At 49.0% G+C, this 17,747-nt stretch overlaps 2 protein-coding genes and 1 gene segment (V, D, J or C); 2 read left to right on the top strand and 1 right to left on the bottom strand.

Moving 5' to 3' along the window:
* The window catches only part of LOC136055762 (T cell receptor alpha chain MC.7.G5-like), a 178,767-nt gene that overhangs the window by 49,265 nt on the left and 111,755 nt on the right, over positions 1-17,747 (top strand). For 3 of the 7 annotated variants that reach the window (XM_065747634.1, XM_065747632.1, XM_065747633.1), the window contains exons 1-2: positions 12,682-12,745; positions 12,910-13,196. The exons of 2 other annotated variants lie outside the window; for them this stretch is intronic. In XM_065747634.1, the coding sequence (XP_065603706.1) occupies positions 12,694-12,745; positions 12,910-13,196 (339 nt within the window). In that variant the 5' untranslated portion in view covers positions 12,682-12,693. Of the gene's footprint in view, positions 1-12,681; positions 12,746-12,909; positions 13,207-17,747 lie in introns of those variants that run through there. 2 more of the 7 variants (XM_065747638.1, XM_065747639.1) reach the window with 2 other exon arrangements.
* LOC136055783 (T cell receptor alpha variable 4-like) lies at positions 661-1,387 on the top strand. The segment is given in 2 exon segments: positions 661-743; positions 918-1,387. Coding segments are annotated over 2 exon segments (522 nt in total).
* Positions 8,187-9,030, bottom strand: LOC136055765 (feather keratin Cos1-1/Cos1-3/Cos2-1-like). The gene is made up of 2 exons (XM_065747643.1): positions 8,932-9,030; positions 8,187-8,550 (listed from the first exon to the last, which is right to left on the bottom strand). The coding sequence occupies exons 1-2, from the start codon at positions 9,028-9,030 to the stop codon at positions 8,224-8,226; spliced, it is 426 nt and encodes a 141-aa protein (XP_065603715.1). The 3' UTR covers positions 8,187-8,223.

Below are 17,747 nucleotides of genomic sequence, written 5' to 3'. Positions count from 1 at the left end.
AGAGAGAGTTTGGTGTCCAGTCCACAGCTCCAGTCCTCTTCCGCACCCCGCCAGAGCATCAGCTCTTTAACTCCCAGCGTGATGTCCTGATGTGGAATGCTGGCATCAAAACCACAAAACCACAACATTCCACCCCTTTTTCCACATCATCACATCATGCTTAGCATATATCTATGTAGATGGCTCTGAGCAGCCTGCTTCAGAGGTTGGCGACCCTGCCAATGGCAGGGGGTTGAAACTAGATCATCTTTGAGGTCTTTTTTAACCCATGTCATTGTATGATTATAAGATAAAACTGCTTTTACATTCTCAGATCCTTTCTTCACTGCTCTTCTGTGTGACTCTGCCTTCAGGGTCTATCATTTTCATTGTGCTATTTCTCTGATGGAGGAATTGGAGGCAGCTTTAATCACTACATCCCCCAGCAGCTGTTTTCCTTTCTTAACCGTTCCCAGCTCTCTGCTCACGAGCCCGTTCCCCGAGCTACGCAGAAGGACGAGTAAAGCCCAGTTCGCAGCAGCCCGAATCCCGCCAACCGCACACAGGCGACTAACATTCGCAGCCCGGACCAGGCCCGAGCGATGCCGGCAAAGGGCGCACCCCGGGGCGGAGCTGGAGGCGGTGGCAGGTACGGGGAGGAGCAGAGCCGGAGCTGGCAGGGGCCGCGCAGCGCGGGCGGCGGAGCGGCGGAATGCGGCAGTGCCGGGCCGCGGGGCTGGCGGGACTGGCCGCGGTGCTCCTGGGTGCGCAGGGCTGCCGCCGGCGGGGCCGGGACGAGGGGCTGCGGGGGACCGGGACCCGGTTCGCCTCTGGCTGTCCGACTTCTTTCCAACCGCTTTCCCCTCTTGTTCTCTCTTCTTACCTGAAATTCCTGCAAAGGGATATTCTGAGTTTGCTTCTTCTTTTCTTCTCGGCAGTGGCTGTAAGCAGAGCCCAGGTGCAGCAGGAGCCGTCGGCAGAGACCAGCGAGGGCACCGGCATCAACATCACCTGCTCACATCCCAACATAAAATCAAGCTACACTCACTGGTACCGTCAGCTCCCGGGCCGAGGCCCCGCATTTCTCGTCAGCGCCGTTAAAGGCTCAAAGGATATCCCGGAACCCTTGGGGCGGCTGTCGGTGTCGACAGACAGCCGCTCCAGCGCCCTGTGGCTCGCCCGGCCCCGGCTCGGAGACGCGGCGGTGTATTACTGCGCCGTGAACCCACGGGAAGCGAAGCCGGGGCTGCGGCCGGGCACGAACCGCGGCGGGCGGGGCAGAACGGAGGCACAGTGCCGTCCGGGCCCGCAGGGGGCGGTGCCGCTCCTCCCGCTGGGACCTCATCTCGTGAGCGACCCCTCCCAAGATGTCATTACTGATATTGGAACATCTCTCCCGCAGTGCTAGCCATCCAATGGAGTTAGGCATGTTTAGGTCATGTATGTGTCACAGACGCCATCAAGTGATATCTACTTCAAGGCGTGTTGCCTGTGAGGGTTTCTGGCTCACGAAGGCTGTGGATCAAGTCCTGTTTCTGTTCAAAGGGAATTGCACATAGAAGGGAAAGTGATAAAAAAGGAAAGAATGGCATCAATCTCTATCCAAATAGTAAGACAAGACCGAGCCCAGAACTATTCAGTCCCACACTGGTGTACTGTAAGGGAGCTACAAGTGTGAAGATGAGCCTGAGATTTCTAGAGGGGCCTGTGTGATCCATGCAGAATTTTAAAGGAATGCTTAGGGGAAGGGTCAAAGGAATGGGAAAAGTGGCAATGGGAGAAGTAAAGGGATGCAGTGCAGAGGAGAAAGGACAAAAATTTCCATTCAGAGCACCTGCTGGGAAGATCTGTGTGCCTAACCAACACAGCCCATTCTGTCTTCTTCTCAAGTCTTGAATTCTCTATGTGAGATTGAAACTGTGCTCTCTTTCTCATGTGGGAGTCCCCAGTGTGTAGGCTAGTAGAAGCAGAGATTAGTGTGCAGGAGAGATCTGGGTGCTAGCTGCCAGGATAACATCGATGGCACATCAAGATTAAACCACTCACTGGGAAGAAACTGTTTTTAAGTCTGGGATAGAAGTGGGTAAGGAAATCCAGAGCCTGGGAGTGAAGGTTAGGAAGGCTGAGATTCCATGAGAATATTGGAGGGATCATCATGAGTGTGGGGATGTGTGTGAGAAGAGTGGGTGACTGCACGCATCTGCTGGCCAGCAATCACCAAGCTGGCCTAGCCCAAACAGAGGAGGTGACCCATACACTGGGTAAGAGAACCCAGACTCCAGACAGAGTTATTGGATGTGCTAAGGGCCTGTGCTAACACTGATCGGATTTGTGACTGTGGGAGTGCTGGTGAATCCAGTGGGTGAAGGTGTTCTTCTAATGTGGAGCTGCAATCCCTATTAGCCAGAGAGGAGGAACTGGGCTTGGCTCTGTGCTTAAGGCTTCTAAGAGAAATGGTGGTGTTACATGCAGGTGTTGCTAATGGCAGGGATTCCTTGCTTGTGGCTGTCTGTGTGGGCAGCTGTGTCCTGTGTGTGTACCCATGTGTGTGCCTTCCTTGGACACATGGTCAGGATTGCAGTGTTTTGTTTACATGGCAAGTATTTGGAAGAAGGGGAGGGTATGTGTGCCTGTGTATCAAGGAGGCATTCCTGAAAAGATTTCAGAAGCAGTCCCAAGTGACAGATTATTATCTAAGCTGGGTCAGCTCAGTGCTTGAAATTGAGGATGAGAATACTGTTGATAACAGCCTGATGTTTCCATTGTTGCTGAGGAGCACTTACAGCAAGTCAAGGACTTTCCTGCTCTCAGACTGCCCTGACAGCATAGACATTTCCAGCAGCTCTGTCATCTTGGGGCTGGGAGGTGGTTTTCTCACTCTTTCTCATTCAGCCAACAGGATGGACAGTCTCAGCACGCACCACAGCTCTCTCTTCCGCACTGCCTTCCTGGGATAATTGCTGGGTAAGTGCTGGCTTTTAACCAAGGCATCCATCTTCTCCCCAGGAAATCCTCACCAGCCTCACCACGTCTTTGTGGCAAACAGCTCCTGAGTAACAAGAAACCTTGGGCAAAAATTGACTGACTGCTGTGACTTTGCACCAGTTCTCTCAAGATACTTCTACTGTTGGAAATGATGAGGGAAGATGGAGAAGGAACACCTCAAGACCCTCTACTGCTCTTCCCTTCTCTCTCTGCCTTTCTCTCCTGGCCCACCTGTTGTCATTCCCAGAGATCATTGCCATCTCTGCAGTCCCACATTTCATCCTTTCCCACAGAAAGGAGCAGATCCTGTCAAAGTCATAACAGTGACATTAAACAGCTCATGCCATCAGCATTAAGGGGATGCTGCTTGGTGCATATCAAATGTGGACTACAGAGCTCTCCTGGTTGTCAACACAGCCAGAGATCACACTTGTCACCCTTCACCTCAGCTTTGTGTATTTTGATGGACTTAGGAGCTCTCCAAGATGACGTGGATGGGGAAGGAGGATGCAAGTTTTCCCAATAGCTCCATGGGTCCATCGCCCAGAAGAGGTGTTCCCTGTTCCTCTCAGCAGGGGCACAGCTCAGAATCAGCTCTGGCCTACAAGCTTAGAGCTCCTTCCAGAAACACCTTGCTTTACCTCAAGAGCTTTCTGCAGGACAAAGGACATGGATCCTTTTCTCCCACTGTTTTGTATCCTCTCCATGTTTTCAGCCTGGAGCCTTCCCTTCAGAGCTGCTCACTTTTGCTTTCTTCTTTCAGATGCCATGGAGTAGACCATCATCACTCAGCAAGAAGGACATGTCACAGTGGAGGAGAAAAACACCTTCCAGAGCACCTGCACATACCAAATCTCCAGCTTTGATGCCTTGCTTTGGTATCAGCAGAAGAAAGGCCAAGCCCCCCAGCTGGTCACATATCTGGCAGCAGCAGGCCTCAAGCAGAACGGCCATTTCACCACGAGGCTGAACACCACCGAGAAATACAGCATCCTGCGGCTGGCAGAAGTCGAGCTCTCTGACAGCGCCTTGTACCTGTGTGCTGTAGGATGCAGTGGTGCAGGGAGTGGCTGTGCAACAACCCCTGGATGGGTGGAAGGGGGTGTCTGTGCAAGGTGGATGTCACACTCCAATATAAAGGAGGGAAGCGAGTCATGGAGATTATCCTGCCGACTACGCCATTAAAAAAGTCACGCTCCAATATAAAGGAAGGCGACGAAGGTTCTTTGATTATGTGTATACCCAGCGTGAGATTAAGAAGCAATGGTTCAAATGTTGGTCTGACCAGTTTATTACCAATATTGACCAGGGAGATGGGGAAGGCAGACACTGTTAGGGTGATGGGGAAGGGAAGGCGAGCGATAGGAAAGATAGGAAAGAAGCAAGGATTTGTACAACGCGGGGAAAGTCACCAGCCAGGATCCCAGGGATGGTCCGGTTACAAGCAGCTCCGACGGTCCGAGGCAGAAGAGCAGGGGTGGCAGAAGCGGGGAGAACAGCAGCAGCGACGGGCAGCCTTGAGCAGCAAGCAGTTGTCCTGGAGAAGCGGCACCAGGTCAGCACAGGAGAAACAGCATAATATTTGGATGCCTGGAAAAAAATGGGCAAATATTTCTATACCTGCACCTGTGGAAGAAGGGAGAGAGAGAGGAGTTGGAGAGAGACTGATATGAGCAATGGACAGCAGAAGCCAAGAGAAGAACACATAAGCCAGGTGAAGACATCCCGTTTGAAGCTTGCTGCTGCTCTTATTGAGCTATAATACCTCACCCTGAAATCACCTCCTTCTGAAATCATGGTGCCATGGCAAAGGAGAACATGACTTTTGCAACTGAATTCATTCTCCTGGGCAAAACAGACCATCCCACGTGTCACAAGGTCCTGCTTGTCAAAATCTACTCCACATCTCACCTAAGTCTGTCCTCACCTTTGTCATAGTGTGTGGGAATATTGCCTTGGGACTCAGCAAATTCTGAGGCTGGCAAAAACATCGGACTCCTGACCTTGAAACCCTAGGAGAGATGGTAGAGAAAAGAAGATACAAAGGATGTGGTGAAGAATCCTTGGGCACCTTGTAGTCAGACATTGCTTTTTTATGTGCATATTGACCAGAATTCACAAAACTCTTGGTGTTGTTTAGCAGGAGAGTTATTGTTAGTGGATAAGAACTATCTGTAAGCACAAAGATATAAGAAGAGACCCTGTTCACAATTAAAAAAAAACCAACAACTTTCTCCCTGACTCCTTGACTGTTACCTAGCATCCGTGTGCTCTCCCAGGCACAATAGTGGGGAGTGATCAGCACCTATGGATCTCAACAGTTTCCTTGCTACCAGGAATATCACTGTCCCTGGTCTATGAATGGGTAGCAATACTGACATGTGGAAGGCCTTGACTGGCGAGTAGAAGGGTTGGGAAAGTGGAACTGAGACAGTGGGCCATCCCCGAGAAAAGAGTGCCTTCCCAGTCCTTGATGGCCTTTGAGAACAGCTACCTCTGAGTCTCCTTCCCAAGCACAGCTCCTCCCAATGCCAGAGGAACAGATTTCACCGGAGACTATGGGACTTGTGTCTCCCTTGTGCCTCCCCCATTCACAGACACCCTCCCTTGAGGATGTCATTGGTGATGACTCCCATTCACCCGACATGCTCAAGGGTCAAGGAGACCTGTGTAAGCAGAAACAAAGCAAGGCAGGAACTGATGGTCATTGGTTGTGGAGGAACACCTAAGAATGTCTTCCTCTCTAAAAAAGATTAGAGGGCCAAGGAATCAGGCTGCCTTTCATGGTGACCCTGTGCTTCCCCAGGACCAGACACAGCCTTCATGAATGTGACATTTTTCTAAGGTGCTTGTGATGAATGGAAAACAGACGATGACATGGGCTGTGTGGCTGATTCCTTTAATGCTTCTTTTTCATTTCCTATCTCTTTTAGAAGGACAGAAAGGTGACCAAATTGATTCTCTTGGGCTTAAACAGAGTGCCCCAGCTGGCACATGTTCCTGTTTGTCATTATCTTTCCCATGTGTCTCCTAATCTTGATGGGAATGGCCTCACCTTTGTCACTGTGGGAAGTGAAAGGCACCTGAGGATGCCAATCTGCATCTTCCTCAACAACTTCATCTTCATGGAGATCTGCTATACAGTTGTTCCAAAAACTCTGGAGAATTTTTATGTCATCAGGAGAAACATTTGTGTTTCCTGGTGAAAGGTACAGTCATCTGAGTATTACCGAATGCCTAATCTTCTCACTGTTGCCCTCTGATTGGCAGACACAATATTTTGCATTGCAGCAGGAATATCATTGTCCATTTCTACAGTGATGCTGAGCCTGGCCTCTGGGACACTGTCCGAATCTGGCACTGCCATCATCCCCCAAATGCAACCTAAGACCTCCCAGCAGCAGCTCTTCCACACTGCTTTGGTTTGGATTAAGAGCAGGAGATCAGAATGGATTTGCACACACCCTGAGGGAGAGTGGGGATCTCCAGTATCAATTTACATCATCCTTGTGGAGGAAAAACATGATCTTGCTATGCTTTGAAAATCTTTCCCTTAAAAAACATGCCTAGACAAAATGGTTAGGCACTTGCCAGCCTTCTTCCACAGAATGTACTGTGGCCGTAAGCAACACCACACACACATTCTCTTCAGACTCCCTCAGCCACTCCCCTTCAGACTCCTTTGGCCCTGCTGCCTCGATGCTCTGGCCCAGAAGAGATGGAGCAAGGACATACCATGGGCTTCTGTCTACAGCTGTCATACACATGGGGTCAGGAAATTACCCCATGCACCCTTAAGACTCCAGGCTAACCGGAACACACAGTTCTTCATCCACTCTTCGTAAAGCGTGCTCCATCTTAGCCCTATGAAGAATGGAAATTCAGCCAGTCTGACTGGAATCGGGAAGGAGAGATCTCGTCAGAGTAGATTCCCTGTGAAACTGCTGTCCTAGTGCTCAGACTGTTCTGTTCCCCCCATTGTCAATATCTCCAGTGACCTTGGGCCCTCCCTGGCCACATGTCTGGCTCCTCCACTCTGGGGTTCTGCTTTGTTTTGTGACTGTATTTCTGGCACTCACTAGGGGAAGAAGGAGACTGGTGTTTCTGACTGAAGTCATTACATCTTGTCTTATTGCTAAGTACCTGGGAAAAGAGGCCAATATTTTTATATTTCAACATTCTATGACCACTTTTCTGGAAAGTGCAGAAAGAGGTATAGTCACTCTAGAACCTCCTGTTCTCCAGAATAATCTCAGTGCACTCAGCTGTTTGTCATAAGACTTCACAGCCTCATCGCCCTTCTGAGGTCATGCTCCACGACTTGAAGGTCTTCCTCGTAATGAGGGGCCAAGAATTAATACAGTGCTCAAGGTGGAGCCTTGCCTTTGCGGTGTACGGGGGTATGATCACATCTATTGTTCCACTGCTTATGTTATTTCTGATACAAGCCAGGATGCTTCTGGCCTTCTTAGCAGCCTGAGCACACTGCTGGTTCATGTTCAGTTGGCTGTCAATCAACACAACCAGATCCTTTTCCTCTGTGCACCTTTCCAGCAGCTCCACCCCAAACCTGTAGCCATGCATGAGTTGTTGTAACCAAAGAGCTGGGTTTGGCACATGGTATTGTTAAAGATCACACAGTTAGCTCCAGCACAGTGTTTGAGGCTGTCTGGGTCCCACAGTAGTAAATTCAGGAAGATTAACATTTTTAAACCACTAGGTGTCATCTGCAAATTTACTGAAGGTGCACTCAATTCCTTCACCCTCATCAACAAATTTAATCGTTTGATCACATATAAGCAGACGGAAAAAGAAAAAGAAAAACAACAACAACAAAAAAAAGCATGGGCAGTCAGAATAAAGGATGCAGGAAATGTTTATTGAGCCTGAGGAAGGAAATGAAGTCGCTCCAAGTGGATACTCTGAGTGCAGCCAGCAGCAAGGGCAGAGTATAATCTGTTCCTCTTTGCATTGCCACTGAGCCCTACCTCCCAGGCCAGTGTTGTAGAGGGTCGAGCAGGTCACTCAGGGCTCATTTGGGCAGGTACTAACAGTGATCTCTAAAGGGAAAAGACAACAATGATATGAGATAGGAAGAGTGAGTAAAAATGTTGGTCAGTAGACTTCCTCGGTGCTGACAGAGGTGCCATAATGGGATCTGTCTTGCTGGGGAAAATCAGCATCACAACATTAGTAGCTCTGACAAGTGCCATCCTCAGTGTTCCTAGGTGTCTTTGTCTGGGTGAGTGTCCTGCATCTTTAGCAGGGGTTGCACCTTCTGCCACAGTAGCGGTTGGAAATGCAGGAGAGGTCAAGGCCCCCAGAGGTAATGGGCACTCCCTCAGAGCTGAGGATGCTGCCAACAGCAGCGGAGGTGGAGGATCCCACGGCGGTGTTCTGCGGGAATGAGCTGAGGATGGGTCCGGGCAGGGTCACCACCACGGGAGAGGGCTGGATAACGATGGTGGAGTTCTGGCACTGCCTGACACAGGGCTCATTGCAGCTACTGGCCAGAGGGGTGGGGCCACAGGGCCGGCATGGCACGCACTGGTCACAGCAGGACATGTCTCGAGGATGCAGTTGCACCTAGCAGAGGAGGAAGAAGAGCTAAAAAGGAAGAAAAATACGTCAATAATATGAAGCAAGCCATCACCACGCTATGAGGGAATCAATGCTCATGCAGTGCTTGGAGCTAAAGACCATTTACAGATGTACAAGGGATTCTTGTTTCCCTTTTGGTAGAGCCGAGTAACACCACTGATACCTATCCAGTTACTGCCTAGACGCTAGCCCGCAAGCCACCTCCTTACAGGCCCAGCCGTCACCCATGAGAAATATTCTCCCCACTTCTCTCTCTCATGAAAAGCAGAGCCAGGCATGGAAAACAGCTAAAAGCAGCTGAGAGTTCCACTGAGCTCAAAACTCTGTTAGGAGAATGAAGAGCACAAGAAGGGGCTTCACACTCACCTTGATCCCAAGAAGAAGGAGGCAAGAGAAGCGAATGAGAAGGCAAGGAGCTGGCTTGGCTTTTATAATGGACTCCAGCTGCCCCACTTCCAGAAGCATCTCTTGCAGCTGTGATTATTTTCTGACAAAATCCTCTTGAATGCAAAACATCCCAGCTAATGATATGGTCTCTGTGTTGGTTTCCTGTGCTGCTACTTTTCACATCCTGATTTATTTCATTCCCATTCCTTCTGAAAGTCATCTTTGGAGTGGCAGAAAGAAAGGCCCATGCGTTTCCAGGCAGTATGCATCATCATGGGCAGAACATTCACCTCACGTGCTGGAAGAATCCAGCAAAGTGAAAAGATATCAGCCTCCTTAGTAGGATATCGGCATGAAACAGCTAGAGCCTGCGTGCTGGATTTATGCAAGTGCCTGTGGGTATAGATGTTTGCATGATTCTGCACATATTCATGAGTAGGTGAGTGTTCATGTGACTTGTGTGTCCCACAGAACAACACGTTTTCTGGTCACATCAGGGCCGCTCTCCACTGCTCTGTCCATGAACTCCAGAGACAAGCCGTGTCCAGAAGGACCCTGAGCATAGCTGAACAACCTCAGATCAAACCTGGCAGAGATGCTTCCCAGCGCAGGCACAAAAATGAAAACTTTGGTATCTTCAGTCTCTTTTTCTTTTCAAAGCCTAAAATGGCCCCCTTTTAATATTGCCGATCTCGCGCTTCAAGGACGACCACCTCACACTAGTTATGATCCTGAGATTAATTCCCCACCGTAATACTGAGCATGTTTTAGAAGGGTGATGTTCACCCCTCCCTGTCTCTCCAGGCCAGGAAAGAACAGCTCTCCTCAAGACTAAGTAGTTCCAAAGTGTGGGATTAGCTTAATGTACACAGAGAAAGGTTGAGAAGTCCTGCCCACCTTATGTGAACCCACTGCTCAGTAGACATGCCTCCAATGCAGTCTCGTTGCTGTATAGGGCAGGACATGTGTCCCCCCTACTGAAACCAGCAGCACACCTTCTCATAGGCCTGGTGCAGATTCATGCCAGGAATGAAAGCTTGGGCAGAAGCAACAACAAACCAGAGCAGCATGGGTCCTTCTCTTGTCGAGCCATTGGAAGTAGGAAAGCCTCTGTGCCAAACTGGTGAAGCGTCCTTTGGTCATCATCCACCAGCACCTCTGTGTCCCTCACTGGAATTTGAGTCAGGGTACCCAGGAAGTGCATCCAGATTTTAAGGGACATCTGGTTCATTGCCAGACACCCCAAAGCCTGCTGTGACAGTGTCAGAAGGAGGCTGTTCTTCCACAAGGGTCACTGGGAAGTGTGTGAAATTCAAGAGTATGTTCCATCACGCACACATTTGTCTCTCTGGGCTCAGGTCCACTTTAGAGACCTGACAACCCCCTTCCACTGAGTGACTGTGGAGAGGTTGTTCCCACTTTGTAGGGGGAGACCTCAGGTACTCCTGACCTTCATGGCACCACCCAAAAGCAGGGGGTTCCCACCTTACACGTAAATTGAATTCACAGCATTCATTTTCTAGCATTCCATAATACACTCCAAACATAGAAGCTATATTCATTAAGGAATTAATAGTAGCAGTACATAGAAGTAGTATAAAGGCACTTCGAGTTAAAGAGTTAATGCTGCAGCTCTCTGGATTGTTGATGGTTGTTGCTCTCAGAAGAGAAGAATGCACTACAGCTCTCAGGAGACTCAGAGGAAACCTTAGAAGTGACTGGGAGTCCCAAGACTGTCCTCTTTTAATGCTGGCCTCTGTGGTGTGTGCTCCATAGCCATCCCATCTTCATCATTAGAGTAAGGCCTCTGTTTTTGGACAATCTGACTCTCATTTCATTTTGCTTATTAGCTACAATTCCAGTTATACTATATAATACTGTGCTCTATGGGAGGGGGTTTGGAACTAGATGATCTTAAAGGTCCCTTCCAACACAAACCATTTTATGTTTTTATGATGCTGTGATCTTACATTCCACTATCATATTGAGTAGATTAATTTTTAACATTACCTTGTTTCTGCTGTTTTCCTTCTCTAGACCCACCTCCTTGTCTTTACCCTTCTCCCAATCCTGGGTTCTGGGTCCATCAGTCCCTCCACTCCACTCCATTAGTCACAAAGCTAGACCTAATCGGGCTGGCACCATGGCTCTCCTTAATGAGAAAAAAAATAAAAAACGTGAAAGGAAGATAAAGTATGGGAAGTTCTGAAGAGATGGAGATCTCCAATTTGTGAAAAGGTTGAGAGATATTTATATCATTGATGCAAAACTTGGCATAGGACATCATTGCCGCTTCAGGCAACTGATAGATTCTGTTAAGCTCTGTCTTTCTGCTAATACAGATAATGGAGAGGAGAGGAACTGGAAGGTGCTTTCAAATATCATCAGGTTCAACTGCCTGACATATTTAGCACTAACCACAAGGAAAAGCATACTAATAAAAGCACTGTCCAAATGTTTCTCAACGCTGACAGACTTGGGGCATCATCCACGTGCCTGGGAAACTTGTTCCAGTGTTTGACCACCTTTACATTGAACTAGTTTTTCCTAGTGATACAATTTGTAGCAAGATTCTTAAGCTTGCTAATGCTCATTTGTAGATAGCCCTGGAGTTTGTTTAGAAAACAGGAAGAATCTGTGCCCCTGTACCAAGTAGATAACAATGACATACCTAACTTAATATTGAGTAGATAAGGAAAATTTTACCTTGATTCATCTAATTCTGTGAGTTCAAGTACTGTGTGATCAAGACAAGGAGCTAACTGAGCATTGATGAAGATATGGTTCAAGCAGAGACAACAGGTAGGAAGACTACTTGACTTCATCCAATGGGTTGCAGTTCTAGCACCACAAAAAGACAGAACGCAAGCAATTGATTTGGTATACCCACTGGACCACGAGATGAGAAAAACAATGAGAGGTAAATGTCAAACACAATTAATGCTTATTTTTCCTCTGTTTTCCTGTTAAGACTTTGACTAAGATCTACATGTTAACAGATAGAAACTGCAGCACAGGACGTTCACACGAATGTGCGCAAGAACTTCTTTTCAGTAAGGGTAACAAAGCACTGGCACAGGCTGCCCAGGGGGAGTTGTGGAAACTCCTTCTCTGGATATTCAAGACCCGCCTGGATGCCTACCTGTGCGACCTGGTGTAGGGTGCCTGCTTTGGCAGGGTGGTTGGTCTCGATGATCTCTCAAGGTCCCTTCCAACCTGTATGATACTATGATTCTATGTTGTGTGAGCCTTATTCACAGAATTCGTGGCAATTAAGCAGCACATCCTATGAAGGAAGAAAACGGTATGTAGCACATAACCCAGTTGGACCTGCTTGTACCCTTGAGATGAGGTGAGACACATCAAAGGGTATTTGGTTGAGAGATGTGATTGTGGTTCTGCTCTCTGTCAGCAGTCGGGGGTCAAGATAGATGAGGAACAGCACACACAGCAAGGATAGAACAACATGCAACAAACGTATCTTTAGAAGGAGAAAGAAACAGGACTCGGGGAACTACAGAAAAGACGCAATCCGTTCACTCCTTCCTCAACGATGTGTTTTGGAACAGATTCCTTTAGGTGCCATTCCAGCACATCCAAAAATGAACGAGTTGTCTCGCACAGTTCGGACCAGCCCCCGAGAAACACCGGCGAAGGGCGCAACCCCGGGGCGGAGCTGAAGGCGACGGCAGATTCGGGGTGAAGCACAGCCGGGGCTGGCAGGGGCGGCAGAGCGGCGGGATGTGGCACTGCCGGGCCGCGGGGCTGGCGGGGTTGGCCGCGGTGCTCCTGGGTGCGTGGGTCCGAGACGGGAGCTGCGGGGGGTCGAGACCGTGTTCGCTTCTTGCTATCCAGCTTCTTTCCGACAGCTTTCCCGTCTCTTTTTCCCTTCTTGTCTGAAATTCCCGCTGTAGCAAATGAGTTTTCTAAGTTTTCTTCTTCTTTTCTTCTCGTCAGTGGCTGTGAGCAGAGCCCAGGTGCAGCAGGAGCCTTCGGCAGAGACCAGCGAGGGCACCGGCATCAACATCACCTGCTCACACCCCAACATTCAGACGGGCTACATCATTCACTGGTACCGTCAGCTCCCGGGCCGAGGCCCCGCATTCCTTGTCAGTGCCTTTAAGGACTCCAAGGAGGTGCCGGACCCGCCGGGGCGGCTGTCGGTGTCGGCAGACCGCCGCTCCAGCGCCCTGTGGCTCGCCCGGCCCCGGCTCGGGGACGCGGCGGTGTATTACTGCGCGTTGGTAGCACGGGGTGAGGAGCCGGGGCTGTGGCCGGGCACGAACCGCGGCGGGCGGGGGCAGAACGGGGGCACAGTGCCGTCCTGGTCCGCAGGTGGCGCTGCCTCCAAGGGCCGCCAAACTCCATCCTGAGCGCGGTGCACCTCCCTGAGTTCTTTAGAGAAATGAGAACGGTATCCGCAGCAGCAATTCTTTGAGACCAATATGAATCAAATGTAACTATGTATGGGGTGGGCACAATGGCCCAACTGATAACATGAGCATTGTTTCGCAGCAGTGGTGCATCTACACAGTTCTATTCTGCTTACTCACCTACTTGCCCAATGCATTACTGATGAGAACAGGAGGTACACTGCTCCAATGAGCCTGCAGGGTGTTTTGCCTCCGTGGCTCCCAGATACTGCTATTTTTTTCTGTAAGCACAGTAGAGGTTGTGTTCTCTCATTGAATGTTCAGAGAGGATTGATTTGGACAGACATGCTGCAAGATAAAGGCTGATAGACATTTGATGTGCTGCACTGAGATATATCTTTTTCATCTACAATGGACAGTGCCTAGGAGAGGAGCCTCTGCAGTGTAGCACAACCTCCCATTCTTCTGGGAATGGAGAGGGGCCTCATGAAACACCCATCTTACACCCACTAAAAGCAAAGCCATTCTCCCTAGGCAGATGTGGAGTTGATACATGGAAAAAGAAACATCAAAAGCTCTAATGAGATGCAGAAATCTTTAATGAAAACAGGGGAAAACCAGGTCACACTGAGTAGAGGCACCGCAGTGCAGGAAATGCCTGACCCTATGTTAGAGTCTATGCAAGGCAAGTGCCTGCCTTTCTGACAGAGGATGTGTTTGGTTCTGAGGAACCTCACAGCCCACAGGAACACAGGGGAGTTGGGGGGTTGGGGAACAGAATTAAAAGTGAAGAAAAAGGTAGGTAGGTGTGTAGAGAAATAGAAGCAGAGACATGAGTCAGGTTGTCAGAAAGCCCTGTCTTGCCATTTCCATTAAGCATATCCTAGATTAGCTGAGGACAATCAGGAATTCTGAAAGCAGTGGCTGGATGTTTCCTTCTTGGTCCAGTGCCATGTTTAAGGAAGAATTTCTCCAGGACCATGACCTAGTATGGTGGGCACCTTCTGCCACAGTAGCGGCTGCTGAAGCCAGACAAGTCAAAACCCCCCGAGGTGATGGGCACTCCCTCAGAGCTGAGGATGCTGCCAACAGCAGCAGAGGTGGAGGATCCCACAACAGTGTTCTGCGGGAAGGAACTGAGGATGGGTCCAGGCAGGGTCACCACCACGGGAGAGGGCTCAATGACGACGTTGGAGTTCTGACACTGTCGGACACAGGGCTCATTGCAGCTGCTGGCCAGTGGGGTTGGGCCACAGGGCCGGCATGGCACGCACTGGGTGTAGCAGGACATGTCTTGAGAATGGAGATATACCTGAGAGAGAGGGATAGAAGAAAGTAGAGTATGAGGGTATGTGAGGGGCAGCCAGGTTAGCCTCCCACAATGGTGCCAAGACAACTACTAAGGCTGCAGAAGGGTGAGGTCACATGCCTTCATTATGCCAGGGTTCTTCAAACTGCTATCTGTCTGAGAGAGACTCTCTTTAAATGCATAAATCAAAAGCCAAGAAACATGTCTCCCAAGCACTCTCTGAGCAGTCATTATCCCCTCTGTTATCTCCCATCCTATCGAGATCTCCTATCTGATAAGATTTATACTGACACATTAGGAGGAGAGAGGGTTTTGCACTTACCAGTTTAACAACGAGGAGAAGGCAGGAGAAGTAGATGGCAGAGTAGGGAACTGGGCTTCCTTTTATAGTGGTCCTTTGTTGTTGCAGGTCCAGAGGCACTGTTGAGGTAGGTAATAATTTTCTGGCTAGCTAACCTTCAATGCAAGCTATCCCTTCTCATTATACAGCCTTGGTTTTGGTTTTCTGCAGTGCTACCTTTTCATTTGCAGTTTTATGATGTGCCCATTCTGTAATGAGGGCTTATTTGAAGTGCTGTGATTAAAGGCTCAAAGATTTTTAGGGCAGAATTGCATTGGTGAGGCAGAAAACAGGGAAATTAGGCTTTGGTCATGTTTTCAGAGAGCCCAACTGCCCTTTTTCTTAGAAGAGAGCACTGGACACAGCCTTTCAGACAAAAATGGCCAGGATGTCACTCATCAGACAGGCATAATCATATGGATTACCAGGAGACATGGACTGGGCTGCATTCAGTTGCTTTAGCACAAGTTTGGAAACATCTGCTGCAGTAGTGTCAGACAGTGCAAGAGAGATTACAGCACCCAGATCTGAAAAGGACTCCATGACTGCTGAGGATGCTGTCAAAGGCAGCAGATGTGGAGGATCCCACAGTAGTGCTCTGCACAAAGGAGCTGTGGATGGGGTCAGACAGGACCACTATAACAGGTGGAGTTGCAGCAATGACTGTGGAGTTCTGGCAGTGCATCTTTGCAGCCTTTGAGCAGCAGTGTCAGACCACAAGGCTGGCATGGCAAGCATTGGGCATGGCAGAGACTGGTCATAGCAGGACATGGATGAGGGATGAAGTTGTAAATGGGAGAGACTGCAGGGAGGAAACAGAGCACAGGGATGTGTAAGTAGAAGCTCATCACCCTCCCATGAGCACAGCAGTGTACCATCTTGGCTGGCTGGATTCACCAGCCAACTGCACAAAGGGACAAAATGTTGTCTTTACTTCATCCAGAGATGATCTGAAAAGAGAAGTCAGACAAAACAAGGCTGCTCTCTCTCTCTGTATTAGTTGAAAATCCGCCTCCACCAAGTCCCACATGGTGGCATAATCAGAAAAGGGTGTGGGAGAAGGGCTTCAGGCTCACATGATTACCAAGTAGAAATGGAGGAGACATAAATTAGAGGGCCAAGGAATCAGACTGCCTTTCATGGTGACCCTGTACTTCCCCAGGACCAGACGCAGCCTTCATGAATGTGACATTTTTCTAAGGTGCTTGTGATGAATGGAAAACAGATGATAATGAGCATTTTAACTGATTCCTTTAATGCTTCTTTTTTATTTCTTGTCATTTACCACACCCATTCCCTCACAGAGGCTTCTTCTGAGTGCTGTGATTGAGAGGCCCTAAAATTTCTAGGCCAGGAACGAGTCAGTGATGGCAAAGGACTTAGCTTATTGCTGAGAGGAATCCATCTCAGGCAAGTGATGGTGAGATAAGACACTGTTACCCTTTAAATAGCTGAGTTTCTACAGGGCATCCATCTCCTAGGCACAAAACTGGAGAGAGGTAAGTAGGTCAGTCTTGTAGGTGTATCTAAAAGAAATCTTTGAGGAAAAAAGATTGTAAAGAATTGTGAGAGTACGAGTGAATGGGAGAGAGAAATAGTAGCCTTTATCCATGTTGTCAGAGAAGGCAGGGTAGAATCTTCTTCTCATGCACAACCATACAAACTACTGCTACTCCAATCAGTGAACCATCTATCAAATCTGTATCTCTGCATCTCTCCAAAGGATGAAAATTCCCCTTCTTGTCCTCACCTTACCCCCTGCCAACAAAGATTGCTCCACAGAGGGAGAACAGCCAGCAGACCCCCCAGGAAGTCTTTTGAGGCCAACAAGGACAGAAGACAGGGAGGAGACAAGAGGATGTGGAAGACAGGAAAATTAAGCTTTAGTAATTTTTTCAGAAAGCCCTAGCTGCCCTTCTTTAGATGACAGCACTAGTCACTCAGTCTTTCAGACAGTTAAAGGCCAGGATCTCAGTCCCCAGTTCAGCATCATCTTCTGGATTCACTTTATCTGTGGATGATATGAATGATCAGAAAAGACCATGGGTGAAGGACTTTCAAGAAGAAACAAGGGAGAGGTATTTGATAAAGGGTCAAGGAATCAGACTGCCTTTTTTGGTGACCCAGTACTGCCCCAGGCCCAGACACAGCCGTTGTGGTTGTGACAAATTCTAAGGTGCTTGTGATGAATGGAAAACAGTCAGTGACATGAGCTGGGTGGTTGGTTCCCTTAATGCTTCTTCTTAATTTCCTGCCTTTTGCCACACCCATTCCCTCATGGAGGCTTCTTCTGAGTGCTGGGATTGAGAGGCCGCAACACTTCTGGGCCAGGAGTGAGTCAGTGATGGCAGAGGACTCAGCTTAGAGGGATCCAGCTCAGGCAAGTGCTGCTGGCCTGTGGTTACTCTGCATGCACATTTCCTGTGTCTTTCTCTCCATCCCAACTTGCTCCAGTGGTCTCATGTTTTGATGCCAAGGCAAGTGGGCTAGACTGCTGGGTGTCTATTCTCCTCCTCATCATGCTGTCCTCTGGATAAGTTGTGTGACCTCCTAGCGCTCCCCTCAATGGGCTGTCCCTGCACATCTGCAAACTGTGCTATCAGCTGATCAGAGCTGATCATCCTGCTCAGAGCACCGATCACTTGTTCTGCCATAAAGATCCCGTCTCCTCTGTCAGCTCCCCATGGCCTCAGCTGTTGGCTCTCCAGCTCTGTGTGTGCACAAGCACAAGTGATGAATGCACACATGTACCTGACATGTGCATGAGCTTTTG

Source organism: Cyrtonyx montezumae, unplaced genomic scaffold (assembly GCF_038088225.1).
Source record: "Cyrtonyx montezumae isolate F1298 unplaced genomic scaffold, pur_monq_1.0 scaffold_48, whole genome shotgun sequence".
NCBI classification, from domain to species: Eukaryota; Metazoa; Chordata; class Aves; order Galliformes; family Odontophoridae; genus Cyrtonyx; species Cyrtonyx montezumae.
The sequence above is the reverse complement of the archived record's forward strand: the minus strand, read 5'-3'. Positions and strand labels throughout refer to the sequence as shown.

Coding starts and splice junctions, on each gene's coding strand:
- LOC136055765 (XM_065747643.1), bottom strand. CDS start 9,030: ATGCTTCTGGAAGTGGGGCAGCTGGAGTCCATTATAAAAGCCAAGCCA. Junction 8,551..8,931: donor TCCTTCTTCTTGGGATCAAG/GTGAGTGTGAAG, acceptor CTCCTCTGCTAG/GTGCAACTGCATCCTCGAGA.